The sequence below is a fragment of the Plenodomus lingam genome (assembly GCF_022343315.1).
Source record: "Plenodomus lingam strain CAN1 chromosome Unknown contig_22, whole genome shotgun sequence".
Classification (NCBI taxonomy): domain Eukaryota; kingdom Fungi; phylum Ascomycota; class Dothideomycetes; order Pleosporales; family Leptosphaeriaceae; genus Plenodomus; species Plenodomus lingam.
In genome coordinates this window covers 353,519-366,386 of record NW_027093939.1, presented here as the reverse complement: position 1 = coordinate 366,386, position 12,868 = coordinate 353,519, and the positions used below count along the sequence as shown (strand labels likewise).

Genomic DNA, 12,868 nt, shown 5'->3' with positions numbered 1-12,868 from the left:
AAGGAGCACAAGATGTTGGGACCCGTACATGATGATAAGTGGATTCATACAGTGCAACGAAGCATCAAAGCGAGCAATTCTGTCATTTCATATACCACAGCATACATTGCCACCAACTCGCTATACTTCCACCCCATCACCCCCTAAATATCCACCACCTCTCAAGCCCCCAGACCTCTCAAGACCACACCACACCCTCCTATCCTCCTCCTACTCTCTAAGCATTCCCACACATATCCTGACCACACCCATTCCTCGCCCAAACACCAGTGTTAAACGTAACACAGCGGCCAATGCCCGTCGCCTTGCGCCGACTGCATCCCGCGTCGCCGCAGATGATGTAGGGCCCGCAGGTGCTGCTGCAGGACCACTGGTCGCCGCTTACCCAGAGAGCGGAGAAGGAACCTGCTGGGCCGCTGGGGGGTTGGTGGGTTAGTATGGGTGTGTGTGATGGGGGTTGTATGGAGGGGAGGAGTTAACGTACCCAACAGTGGTGAAGGAACCCGGGCGCGATTCACCAATGTAGTTTTGGCAGTTTGTGTCCGAGTAGAAGTTAACCTGGCCAGCGGAAGCGAGGGCCGCAGCGGCAGTGGTGAGGAGGAGAGTGGTGAACTGCATGTTTGGATTGGTGTTTTGGGTTTGACGGTTGCTTTTGTTGCTGAGGAGAAGATGTGTTGATGTTTCTTTGTGGATGATGGGGTAAAAATAAAATGCTCGAGTGTCTCTGCTTTATACTCTTTTTCCTCCCCTTTCAGCCCCCCATCCCCCAACCTCACGATGCAGAGTATACGACGCCGGAAGATTTTCACACCGCGGTCCTTCTTTTTTTTCTCTCCAAAGGACTCCACACTCTCCACCATCTCGTGGCTAGATCCCACGATGGTTTCTCCCAAAGTAGGGGTTTGGGGGTTGGTGGTGCTGACGCAGCGAGCACTACAATCGTGCTCAATAGTCGTAGTAATTTATCTTGCAGCGCGCTAACCATATCGGGTCATTGTTAGTAAGGCTTCAGCGCAGGTGATGCTGGGCAGCACGATCCGTAGGATTGTGGAGTCCTTAGTCATGACCGATGTGCTGGAGGAATGTCAAGTCCAGAACGCGAATCTTTTTTTAGACAAGGAGATGCGGGAAAGTGGGTTAGGGGACTGAGATGAAGGAGTTGAGTAAGCGGTTGGTCTACCGAGGGAATTTCTTAAAGCCTCGAATTATTGTGATAGTTCTTAAAAGGTGATGGTTTTTATTTGTGGTTGGATCGGGTTTCCTGCTGTTCGTGGAAATGAGATGGTGTCTCAGATCAAAATGGCGAGTTGTGGAGTCGTACATACCGGTAACGCCCATTGCTTCCACGCTTTTTTCAGTATGCAAAGTAACGTGATCACAAGGGGAATCCCCCATGACCTGCTAACAGATCTCAGACTAATTCGATACTCTCCAGCTCTTTTTCAAGACCTTTCTTCCAAGCTTCGCCCTGCATCATGCCATGCACATATGCATCACCCACCACATTCCATCGCTCGAGCATTTCACTCGAAGCACCGGCCTCTGACCCAGTAGTCTGCGCTTTCCGCATGATAAAAGGTACCCTAGCTCCCTGCAACAGCCAGACAGCATCCCCTAATTCACTTCCAGCGGGCACCAAAGCAAAGTAACCTTTTTCAGTGCGTGCAAGGCGACGAGAGTGCAGCTTGTGATCTAGAGCCATGCGGAATCCATGCTCCCAGCCTTGTGCATCAGGCACACTGATTGGAGAAGAAGGTCGATCCGGCTTGACTGACTCGCAGTGTGGGTATAATCCGTTCAGCCTGCGCACAGTATCCTTGACATAGAGGCAGTCAGGGTCTGGCGAGATGCTAGGCTGCTGGTGGGAAGAATCTGCATGTGTAAGATTGGCGTTACATGTGCAAGTCTTAGACTCCAGTTCGCGCAATTCGGTCCATGAAACTATGAAATTACTAGAATCCGTCATGGCGAGGGCATCCATATCCTGCAGTAAAGACAAGGCCGAATTGTCATAGGACATGTCTTTGTTGCTCGTGGCAGAGTACCACTTCAGTCGATGTAGCTCCCGAATGATCGCAAAGCCAGTGTCTCTACGCACTATGGCTGTGAACTCAGGCAAATGTCGCTTGCTACTAAACGGCACGTTGTTGATCTCACCAGCCACCAGAGTCTGGAAGAGTGCTTCTCCCCGTGCTTGACCTGTGAATGGGTAGATCTGGGGCATTTGTAGTGTCATTGATGCCCATAGGCGGCAGTCAATGCCAAAGCCTTTTTCTTCTCGCGTCTGAGCTAGTTCAATGATGCGATCTGTATTCACGCCCCGTGCAGGCAATACATGGGCGTTTTCAGGAGCTAGTGATACTGCAGTTTGGATGCTTGAGCCCTCGGTTGCATCGTGCACTATTGCCGTGAAAGCAAGTTCCTGTTGATTAATGGTGTTCTCAAGCTCACCTATCCATGTAGGCAAGTTCGGGAAGCGGCGATCTGCCTCATCGGCTACCCAGCTAAGGCAGTTCAAAGTTCGAGACTCGTTGATCCAGTATCGAATTGCGTACCCGTAGACTAATTCAAGCGGCTGCTCGTAATCTGGTCTCAGCTTGAAAGTCTCGTGCGGTAGCAGACCAAGTAATGAGTAGATTTTGTCTCTTGGATCCCGACAGCCAGATACTCGGGCGAGTGCTAGTAGATGCGCAAAGGTAAGGAGTGGCTTTGGTGACAGTGACTGCGGTCTTTTCATGAGCTGCTGGCGGTGCTGCCACAGTTCAATAATCGCTCTCTCGTGCTCGAAACCACGTGGACCTTTCATAGGAAGAGACAGAGCTTGTCCAACAGAACCATCCGGACGCAATTTCCTGACCGAAGAGACGAAAACTGCCACTTTGTGCAGGTCGGAAAGTTGAACCTCTTGAGTGCCACAGAGCATGCACAACTCTTTCCCTAGCATCAGTTCTTGAAGCACCCAGCAACGGAAGAAGTATCGCCGCGCGAGGAAACGGACCAAACTCTGATAATGCCGGCTTCCAATCGCAACAATTTCTCTCGCATCCGCTTCGCCCAGACGTTCGGTAGAGATGTCATCAGGATTCGTTTCTGTGAAATCCGTGTTCACCCAGTGACGTCGGTTCAAGGTTATTGAATACTGTGGCGCAGCAGAGTAGTCGTTGTTAATATTTTGAACACATTCCAGATTTTTTAGACGCTCTATCAACGGAATTGCCAATTCGCTAGCATCGTCCGCAGGTCCAAGCCACGAGATGACAAGAGATGCCTTTCCATATATTCTGGCCATCATATTGACTTGCGAGCTTCGCTCTCTGGTATCAGATTGGTTTATCGAAAGGAAGTCTACCCACAATCGTGGATAGCCAGTGTGTGATCCAAATCTCGTACGACTACATTGCGATATTGTTTTCAATGCAGTCATCAAATTGTAGGTCACCATGACTTTTATGCCATTGCATACAATTGGCACATTGTTGCTCCAGCGCTCGGAACCTTCTCCATCCCACCAGTTTCGAAACAAAGGGTCGCCCCAAGTATAGGAAAGCGCGTGATAGTTCAACTTCTGGTCTTCGAGACTTTCCACGCGCAATGTACAAGATAGTACTGCATCGTCGGGCTCGACTCGTGGGTGTATTTCGAGGAGGCGGATAGAACTCGCTGTAGGAAGAGGACTGTAAAGTCCCGGTAAAACTTCGAAACTTGGTGATTTCATTATCTCTGGTGAGATGGTATGACCAGTTCAGGGCAGCATTTTCATATGATGCCACTCTAAGAGGATGTCGAGGTCGATGCATCGTGAAGGTGCAATATTGCCCAGTTTTGTGGAGGGGTAATTGCTGATTGGCATTGCTGCTAGTCACCTAAGTTACCTAGAGCTCCCGTTTCGATCCTGGTTGGGAGACTGGGCTTGTGCCAAGGCGCGAGATACCGGTACTACCTCGATCTATCTCGTCTTTTAAGCACTTGCTGCTGTCATATCTCCTGTCCATCGACAGTACATTCAGCAGATGCAGTTTGCTAGGTGTTACGCACGATGTAGATCGCAAGTTGACTAACACTACAATCTTTAGTAATCAGTAAGACTAGCTTTCACAAGGATTTGCCATCCGCCATGCAGACAAGCGGCCGTTCATGACCAATCTTCCTGCAGAATGCATTGAAGTCAAAGAACTTTGACGCTATCACCACATGATAGTAGCTTGAACAAAATCCTTTACAAGGCACAGTGTATTCTACATGTTTGCTGATTAGAAGTACCTTGAGTACCTACGGTATGGTAGCTTGCCACCAACGCTAGGAGGATCTAACATCTAGGTACCACTGCCCCCTTCCTTGACAATCCAGCCTAACTGCCTTCAGTGTTCTGTCTCTCCTGCCTGATAGTATTGCAGGCTATGCATGAACTCGGATCGTTTTCATGAATAACTAGATATTGTTTTTTGTATAGCATACACATCCACAACGGAAATGAACCAGGGAACCTCTCACAACGCTCCAATCGCTGAGATTGTGGGATCACATGCTTGCATGCCGCATACTCAATCCAAGACTCAGAACACATATTTTGATAAGAGCCGCAACCGTGATCACGTCGTGTGGGCCGCTGCTAGAGAATAATATCAAAGATGTTCTTAACTATATGGACACTTCCAATGCGCAGTGTTTCAAGATTGAAATTTGAATATTTTTTATGAAGCTTATGGTGCAGAGTAGAGGCATTATTGAAATGCAGCGTTCATGGCATTATATAGGTGCTTGAAGTCACAATCTGCAAGCTGTATTGAAGACGATGAATCACCGCTAGCTTGTCTCCAAGGCACACAACTTCCCGTACCGGAAATGGATGCGTCAATTCTTCCATGAGCTACGGGAGTCATGTTTAACATAATGACCAGTACACTAATATTACTCTTAAAGCTCCCCCCACCTGTCGCTACACTCACTTCCAGCTACCACTGTCCACGCCATCGCACGCATCACTGTTCCCGCGTACAAGCCACACAAACCTCCTCGGATATCTGTCCTCTCAGTATCTGCAAGAACTTGCAATTCGAAATGATTTTGGGGTATGGATTGTGTCGACAGCGATCAGTCTCGCTGACCCTGTGTTGGCAACGGTAATCAGTCCATTGTATCGTGCACATTATCGTGCACATCTTTATTTCCGCCGATTGCTGCGAATGCTTGATTTATTCGTCTGCCGTTGTTGGGGTTACACTCTGCTTTGGCGTTTATCATTATGAGGAATAATGACTATCTCCACAGATATATACCATGACACATTCACTAAGGGTGACAAACCCAAGAACAAGTCAGCAACTTAAACACTCCTCAGTCATGTCGTAGAGCATTCACAACATGCCATACATTATTTCCCTACCCCAAAGCCTCCCCCCAAAATAAGTGATATATTCCTATCCACTTTCCGAGCTTCTTCCTACTATTCCCGGCTTCAATATCCCTACCGCACATCCACGTCCTCACCCCTTAGCACCACCCACATATCCCTCATCCTGCACAACGCCTCCAGCAGTACACCTTGGACAGGCCCTCAACTCCTCAACACCCCGTGCCTGCAAGCCCTGGAAATTCTTACATTCCCATATATTACCATAGTGACTTGTCAGCTCCGTGCAGCGGAATATCCGTCTGCTACCTTGTAGCTCATGGCCACAGTCGCGGTAGCGTTTGAATGTTATTTTGCACATTTTCCTTCTTGCAAGGGTTACAAATTGTTCAATGTTTGGTGCTTGTGGGGTAGAAAAGAACCTGGTCGATATTTTTTGTTAGGGGAGCTTTGAGAGTGCAGATAGAGGTAGTACGTATGGAGTGAGTCGGCCTTGTTCGAGAAGATGTAGGGCGTGTTTTATTCACGTGCTGCAGATGTGACAGGAGCTATAGACTAGACAATATGATAACAAGGTTGCCTGAATCATTCTACTCGCGATAATCCACATTCACAGATAGTCACAAACTGTACATAGCATTGTTGCTTAATTGACATAATAGGAGTGGACCTACGCCCTGACAGGAATTTCGAAACACTGCGCAAAATTCCTGTCTTGAATGTGGAAGTAGTAAATGAGTGGGGTCTATTGGGATTTGAAGGGCAGATTATTGGCACGAGCATTATACATTGTATCAGGGAAAGGGCCGATGCTGAAGACGCTCTGGATATTCTGTGAGTGTACACATGAAGTAGTTACCTTCGTAAGTTGGAATGTGTTTGTCAATTATCTGGCTATAGACTTCGTGGTAGATTGATAGAATCTACTAGATGCCGTGAATTTGTTCAACGGTTTAATGGTGTTCTTGCTTAACTGCCTTGAATTCTCTTGAGATCAAACAGAAATTCATATGTACACATGTCTTAATTGTAAGCAATGAGGGCATTGAATCACTTATGTACTGGTATCGTCTGATTTTGGATATTCTATACATGGCCTGTCCATGGGCCTATGTAATAGTGATGTTCGTTCGGAATCATGATACAGTCGAAGCCTTCTCCATTTCCTCAAGCTGCTTCTTCGCCGCCCATTGCTTCTCGACATTAATCTTCTTCAAGATCTTATCTGCGCCCTTCTCAATCAATTTCAAGGCAACTTCTCTGCCCATAGTTTCCGCTTCTTCAGCAGATCGAACCTTTTGTGCGACTTCGTACTCGACTGACTCAGTGCCGTCAACGCTGACCACCAAAGTCCTGAGAACAAGCTCTTGATCATCCACATGTGGTTCTTCCTCTTCGACAGCGTTACCGTGCTTGTCATAATCTCTGGCTGGCTGAGCGCCTGTTGTCAAACCACGACCGCCACGCCATGATGTCTCCACACCAATGGGGACACTGCATCCTCCTTCCAGGGTGCGCAAGAGGGCTCGCTCCGCGGAACATGCTCTTGTAGTCCTCTCACATCGGATCTTGCTGAGAAGCGCCTTGGTGGATTCATCACCTTTTCTAATCTCGATTCCTAGCGCGCCCTGTCCTACTGCATGCAGCATACCACCGCTAGTACTGCTCAGATACTGGGTAATCCGGTTATCAAGGCCCATACGCTTCAAACCAGCAGCGGCTAGTATGATGGCCGAGTATGGTGAATCTTCAGCATCTAGCTTTGCTAGTCGCGTGCCAACATTGCCCCGCAAGTCGGCGAATTTTAGATGAGGAAACAGCTTTCGTAGTGTAGCCGAACGCCTGACAGAGGAGGTTCCTATTGTGGCGCCTTGAGGCAGTGTGGCTAGGGTGGTCTCTTTGGGCAGGCGTGGGGAAATGAGAAGAGCATCGCGGGGATCTTCACGCTCGAGGATGGCGCCAAGTTCGAGGTTGTCTGGTAATTGCGTGGGCATATCTATACATTTGTCAGCAATGGTCTTCCACAAGTCTCCGTGCCATCTTCTTACCTTTCAGGCAGTGCACGATAAGGTCCAAATCGCCCGACTCCAGCATGCTTTCTAATTCACCGGTCCACAGACTCTTCGCATTCTCGCCTCGACTCAGCTGTTGCAAAGGTGTCGTCTTATCCCTGTCTCCCTGCACCACTACTGGGCAGATGTTGTACGTCCTTTCCGGGTGCGCCTCTTTGAGGGATCTCTCAACAGCACGTGCTTGGATCTGAGCAAGCACCGAATTGCGTGTGCCAATGTTGATGGGAGGAAACTGCGTACTCGCTGATGTATTCAAGCCCTGAGGAGTCGCCTCAACAGGCGCGTGTAGACCCATGTTAGTTGCTGAAGCCATATTGATTTCGGTTTTCTTGAAGGAGTCTGGGTGGTGAATGGTGTTGAAGTGATGTTAGGGAAAAGTTCTGGCCATTGGCGGGATGGGGGGAACGTCATGCCCGAGGAACCCCACTAGCGTCAGGTACAATCAACCACCGTAATGTCAAATCCTGCCATCTCCGAATGACTTCCGACTAACTTTTTTCCAGCAGGCTTGAACTAACCCTCTTTTTCATATTCCCAGACTCAAACTAATGAACGTGACCTTCTGATCATCACAATGTAGGTAGGGAAGGTACTAAAGAGCCCCTCAGAGATGCGAATGACGTCATCCTTGTAGCAATTTGTTGGCATCAACTATCTGGACTGCTCGTTTGATTCATTATAGATGAGAGGAAGATGCAGTAGTCGCGTTCTGTTATTGTGCTTGAATACCAAAGGGCGGATGATACATACCGCAGGTTCGATTCATCATCCTTCACTACAACCCTTGGTGTCAATTGACAGTGTGACAATGAGGAATTCCAAAGACTACAAGGCCATGTCCAAACAGTGACAATCAACCTAGAGTACTATCACGCTGTGCAGCATCACAAATGCAAAAAACGCGAGATTTATGTGTAATGCTTCTTGATCATTTATATACAATTGCATTAGGATGTTACAATTCCTCCTCATGCTAAACCAATACGCTTATTTATCGCCAGTGTCATGGATCACATTGGGAACAGCACGTTCAACCGACTCGGGAAGCTTCTCCTGGATCTTCTTGGGGACGATCGACGCATCACCACCGTCCTTTGCGTGGGTCTGGTTGGTGCTCTGGTTGTTTGGGTTTGAGCCAGTGGGGTGAACCTTGATTATTTGCATCAATATTGTAGCTCTCAACAAGAATAAGAAGATAATAGCACCTACACCTTCGGGAAGAGCATCCTCAAGACCCTTGGGCGCAGCCTCTTGGACCTTGTTGGGAACTGCAGACTCGCCGGTGGCGTGGGACGCGCCCTGTCCGTGCTGGTTTGTGGAAGACATTCTGATTGAAGTTTGTTTGAAGAGCGCTGGTTGCTGGAGGAAGGGACGAGTGATGGTACGGAGTTTGAGAGCGACGGGCATGGTGATTGAAATATGAATTTCTGATGAGAGACAATTGCTATCAGGGAAACGTGGTTATGTACAGAGATACGTATCTATTGCACGCGACATTTACAGCTGACGCTTACATGTTGGGAACGTCGTCATTGTCGCCCTGGCTGTGGCGCTGAAATGCAACACGAGCTACCGCGTTCGGTTGATGGCACGTTTCTTTTGATGGAGTTGTGCAGTGAGCGTGGCGCGACAGATGTCCCGCAACTAGTCAAACTGCAATAATGCGGTCATGTTCACTGCCAAGCATGACCGCTTCATTTCCATGTCTCTCCGCGGACCCCTTGAAGCCAGATCTTACAGGTAGTTTGTAATTCAAGAAATGATTTGGTACTTAGTTTAGGTGACCTTGCGGTTATGATCCTGGAATTCAATCATGTACCGGACTGAAAGAGAAGTCGTTCTCGGGGTTTGAGGCGCCCGAGACCTCCGTTAAGTCCAACCACTCTCCACACATCGTTAATGATCCTTCATCTACATCATTGATAATATTTAGACACCGTATTCTAATCTAAGCTGCATGCAAATGACAAGTTGATACGCCACGACCTTGCTAGAGTTGCTTTTTGGAAGCCCTGGAGTCGCCACCAAAGCACATGAGACCATCATCCCATATCGAGCGAAACATGACTTGCGAGTCGACATGAACCGATATTCCAATGCTAGATCTACCCGGGGGAAATCACACATGAAAGAACTCCTGCAAAATCCGCTGTTTGCCATGTTCATCCGATTGTCCCACCCACCTTGCTGGAAGAAAACTAGCCCAGAACCCTCCGGCACGATCCATATCAGCACTTATTACGCAACTAGCCAGCCGTGACCGCTCCGACGGCCAGCCTGTTATGGGATCCAGTTCACGTTCCTCAATGTCGATGGCTCGCTTCGCTACTAGGAGATGCTGCTGGGCATCCCACAAGCCTTCACGAGGTGGATTCTGCGCGAGGATAGCTACGGCTGTGCGGCGCGTAACGGGGCAGCGACAGCGTGTTGAGACGAGGAATAATGGAAGGATAATGCACATCTCAAAGGTGAAGTGTGCGCCATGTGTGGTGGTGCGGGCTCGGTATTCCATGACGACTTTTGCGTGGTGCAGAATTTCTTTAAACTCCTCCAGGTAGATATCAGATTTGACTTCGCAGCGGTCCAGAGAGCATGCGGTAAGGATGAATGTAGTATAATGTGACAATTTCATGGAACTCAAGGCGATTTTCTCCTCCTCCGAGAACACCGCATCGCGCTCGAGCTCCTTGGCCTTCTCAAACCAAGCAAGATGCGAATCAAGGAGACAGTCTCGGCGTTGACAATCCTCATCCGTTGGTGACTTACGATGTAGGCTCTGTTGACCGGTTGTGCGCAAGTGGAGTATCGCTGAGTTTCGTAACTCGTAGCAGGCCTGATGTGCTTCGTTCAGGTCTGCAAACGATTTTTGATGGAGTAGCGATGGCATCAGCGACAGCACGTCCAAGCTGTCAGTTGTAGTTACGCCATACGTTAATGCTGATGCTATCCCGCGGATGAATATGGGTACAAGTGTATTTTCCACGACAGATGTCGAATTGGGCGTTGGTCTGGGGAATTTGTGGAAAGCCACAGGGTGTGGTGCTGCAATGTAATCGCGTTTCAGATACTCCAGTGGCATAGGATCGGTAAAGCGACTACTTTTGGTAATTTGAGTGTTCTCATCGATCATCGTCGTACTTGGTAAAGATTTCTTAGTTGCAGTCGCATTTTCTTCCTGTCTCTCCGTGATGATACCTAGACCATTCTTCATGTGCGTGAAAGCTGTGTGGTAGTTACCCCGTAGATATTCCATGCAAACGAAGAGTAAACAGGTCACCAGTGCGACTTCACACGAATGGGCAGTGTCCGTCATTCGCGAGACCAGTGCTCTGACTGCCTTGTTATACTGCGACAGAACGAATCTGTAGTCCTCGTCGACTGCGAACTTGGCCCGAGCATGCTTCATGCTGCCGTGCTCGGACTGACAGAGGAAACCGAGAGCGACCAGTGCATGGCGTACGGCAGATTCCGAGTGAGCCATTTGAAGGACAATCTTGGACCAAAAATCATTGTCAAAATGGCTGGAGAGCGAGCGTCTGGCACAGCGATGGTAGAATTCAAGATAACGAACGTTGTCGCCAAAGTCGGCAAAAGCTCTGGTGGCGTTGTAAGGACCAGGCGTGTGGGCATGGCTCCAGATCTGGATTTTGAAGTCTTCTTTTATTGGTGCATAACCATCGCAATTGCGGCCAGTACTAGAGCACCTAAGCAAGTCAGCAAAGTCAATTGATTAATACATTCAAATGATAGACTGTCTACCTGTTACAGTTTGGTTTCGTTTCGTCACATTTGACATGTCTTATCCTGTCAGATGGATGTTATTATCAAGATATTCCGACCAATTGTAGACCAATAACGCGTTCTACGTACTTGCACGTCTTGCAGCCCGTCTTCACTTTGGGCGTACGCCTGCGTGTCTGCCCGCGAGATAGAGCCCCATCAGCCAATACCATTGTGCTTCAGCAGCCAGCTTCGTTCCAGAGATGAGGATGTACATGATGATTTTGCCAGGGAGATGTCCTTGATAAAGGTACAGAACGAAGTTGGCAAGGTACGAGGCTTAGCAAGGTGTATGCGGTCGAGGCCACCTCCTACAGTCACGTGTATTTACGAGCGAGCCTATCACAAGACACGAGACCCGCTTTTGATGAGACGACTTCTCTTTAGGCGTACCGTCCCGTCGACCTCTGCACACGCATGCTTGGCTGTCGCTGTAATGGATCGAGACTGTGGAGTATCTTGATTCTATCATTCTATCATGCAAATAAGCCTTTGAATTCAAAATCCATCACATCATCCTCCACGTCGGTATCATCGTCCGATTCATCGCTCGTACTACCCTCCTCTCCGTCCGCAGCATACGACTCATCGAGCAGTTCTGTCCTTAGCTGCTTTACACTTTCCCTTGTCATTTGCCATTCCTTTAATTCGCACAGGTAGCGCTTCATGTCATGTCTGAATCCATCTATTGCCTCCATTTGCCCCTTCACCAATGGGCCCCTTAACAAAATCTCCCTCTGATCCAACAATATGCTTCCGCAACCGAGGGAAATATTTGGGAGTTTCTCCACCAAAATCAGAGAGTGCCAAGGCTCTGTACTGGGTTGACTGTCCTCGATTTTATTGTGGTTCTTTCCTTTCGTCCACCTGAATTTCAAGTTCTTGACGACCATCGGCTCTTTCGTTTTTCGCATTTTGTGTTTGCACATGACAGAAATGCAGAATGTCAGAATCTTGGCCAATTCCTCGATTTTGGATTCCTCCATGACTTTGAAATTACGGAGACGTTTTTCGAGGTGGCGTTGGAGAGCTTTAGGTTCGTCGATGAAGGATTCGGAGGAGGACATGTCGGCAGATTTTTCTGGGATAAAGATTTGGTATATCACGGAATGTAGTATAGTAGAAGAAGAGCAGTATATGGAAACTCCTACCGTAGCCTTTGCCTGCCCTTTATATAGGCACTCTTCAGAGTCACTGGTAGCAGTAATTGAAGATACAGTCATATAGATGGGGTGTGGTCCTACTCACAATCATGACACAAAGAGATGACAGATTCCGAGAACCAAAATGTACTGTCCTTCTGCGTCATGAGAAAGCGTAGGTGGCTCAGGTTCTACCTAGCATAACGCAGTCCACTCATGTGTAGCGTCTCCGATGTCATAGCAGCTAGATAGGAAGATATTGAATATATGGTCGAGGTCTATGTTCTTTTTTTTTCTCCTGATTGTGTGATCCGCACGACATGTGTGTGCAGCCAAGACCAAGTGTTCAGCCTCCGCATATGGTCGACTCCCCTCATGTCTGTGGGGTTATAAAGACTCTGCACCATACCAAGGAATTGGAACTCATTCATCTAGTACTTACACGCTTGCTTGAAATACTTTTAGACTCATCTTTGACTAGAAATCGAAGAAAATATCAAAAACATGTAGTTCCATTAAAGAAA

General features: G+C 48.1%; 6 protein-coding genes across 6 annotated transcripts; 1 reads left to right on the top strand and 5 right to left on the bottom strand.

Annotated features, from left to right (window-relative positions):
- Positions 1-28: 28 nt before the first annotated feature.
- On the top strand, positions 29-436 carry IAQ61_005496 (uncharacterized protein; the record flags this gene model as incomplete). The annotated part of the gene is made up of 1 exon (XM_066096817.1): positions 29-436. The coding sequence occupies one exon, from the start codon at positions 29-31 to the stop codon at positions 434-436; it is 408 nt and encodes a 135-aa protein (XP_065953168.1).
- Positions 437-1,411: 975 nt separating this feature from the next.
- Positions 1,412-3,715, bottom strand: IAQ61_005495 (uncharacterized protein; the record flags this gene model as incomplete). The annotated part of the gene is made up of 1 exon (XM_003840072.2): positions 1,412-3,715. One exon carries the CDS (start codon positions 3,713-3,715, stop codon positions 1,412-1,414), a length of 2,304 nt encoding a protein of 767 aa, XP_003840120.1.
- Positions 3,716-6,233: 2,518 nt separating this feature from the next.
- On the bottom strand, positions 6,234-7,774 carry IAQ61_005494 (uncharacterized protein). The gene is made up of 2 exons (XM_003840074.2): positions 7,399-7,774; positions 6,234-7,346 (listed from the first exon to the last, which is right to left on the bottom strand). The coding sequence occupies exons 1-2, from the start codon at positions 7,733-7,735 to the stop codon at positions 6,487-6,489; spliced, it is 1,197 nt and encodes a 398-aa protein (XP_003840122.2). The 5' UTR covers positions 7,736-7,774; the 3' UTR covers positions 6,234-6,486.
- Positions 7,775-8,409: 635 nt separating this feature from the next.
- On the bottom strand, positions 8,410-8,829 carry IAQ61_005493 (uncharacterized protein; the record flags this gene model as incomplete). Its single annotated transcript, XM_066096816.1, has 1 exon — positions 8,410-8,829. One exon carries the CDS (start codon positions 8,827-8,829, stop codon positions 8,410-8,412), a length of 420 nt encoding a protein of 139 aa, XP_065953167.1.
- Positions 8,830-9,541: 712 nt separating this feature from the next.
- IAQ61_005492 (uncharacterized protein) lies at positions 9,542-11,375 on the bottom strand (the record flags this gene model as incomplete). Its single annotated transcript, XM_003840076.2, has 3 exons — positions 9,542-11,126; positions 11,182-11,226; positions 11,293-11,375. The coding sequence occupies 3 exons, from the start codon at positions 11,373-11,375 to the stop codon at positions 9,542-9,544; spliced, it is 1,713 nt and encodes a 570-aa protein (XP_003840124.2).
- A 303-nt stretch (positions 11,376-11,678) lies between these two features.
- Positions 11,679-12,425, bottom strand: IAQ61_005491 (uncharacterized protein; the record flags this gene model as incomplete). Its single annotated transcript, XM_066096815.1, has 1 exon — positions 11,679-12,425. One exon carries the CDS (start codon positions 12,423-12,425, stop codon positions 11,679-11,681), a length of 747 nt encoding a protein of 248 aa, XP_065953166.1.
- Positions 12,426-12,868: the final 443 nt, after the last annotated feature.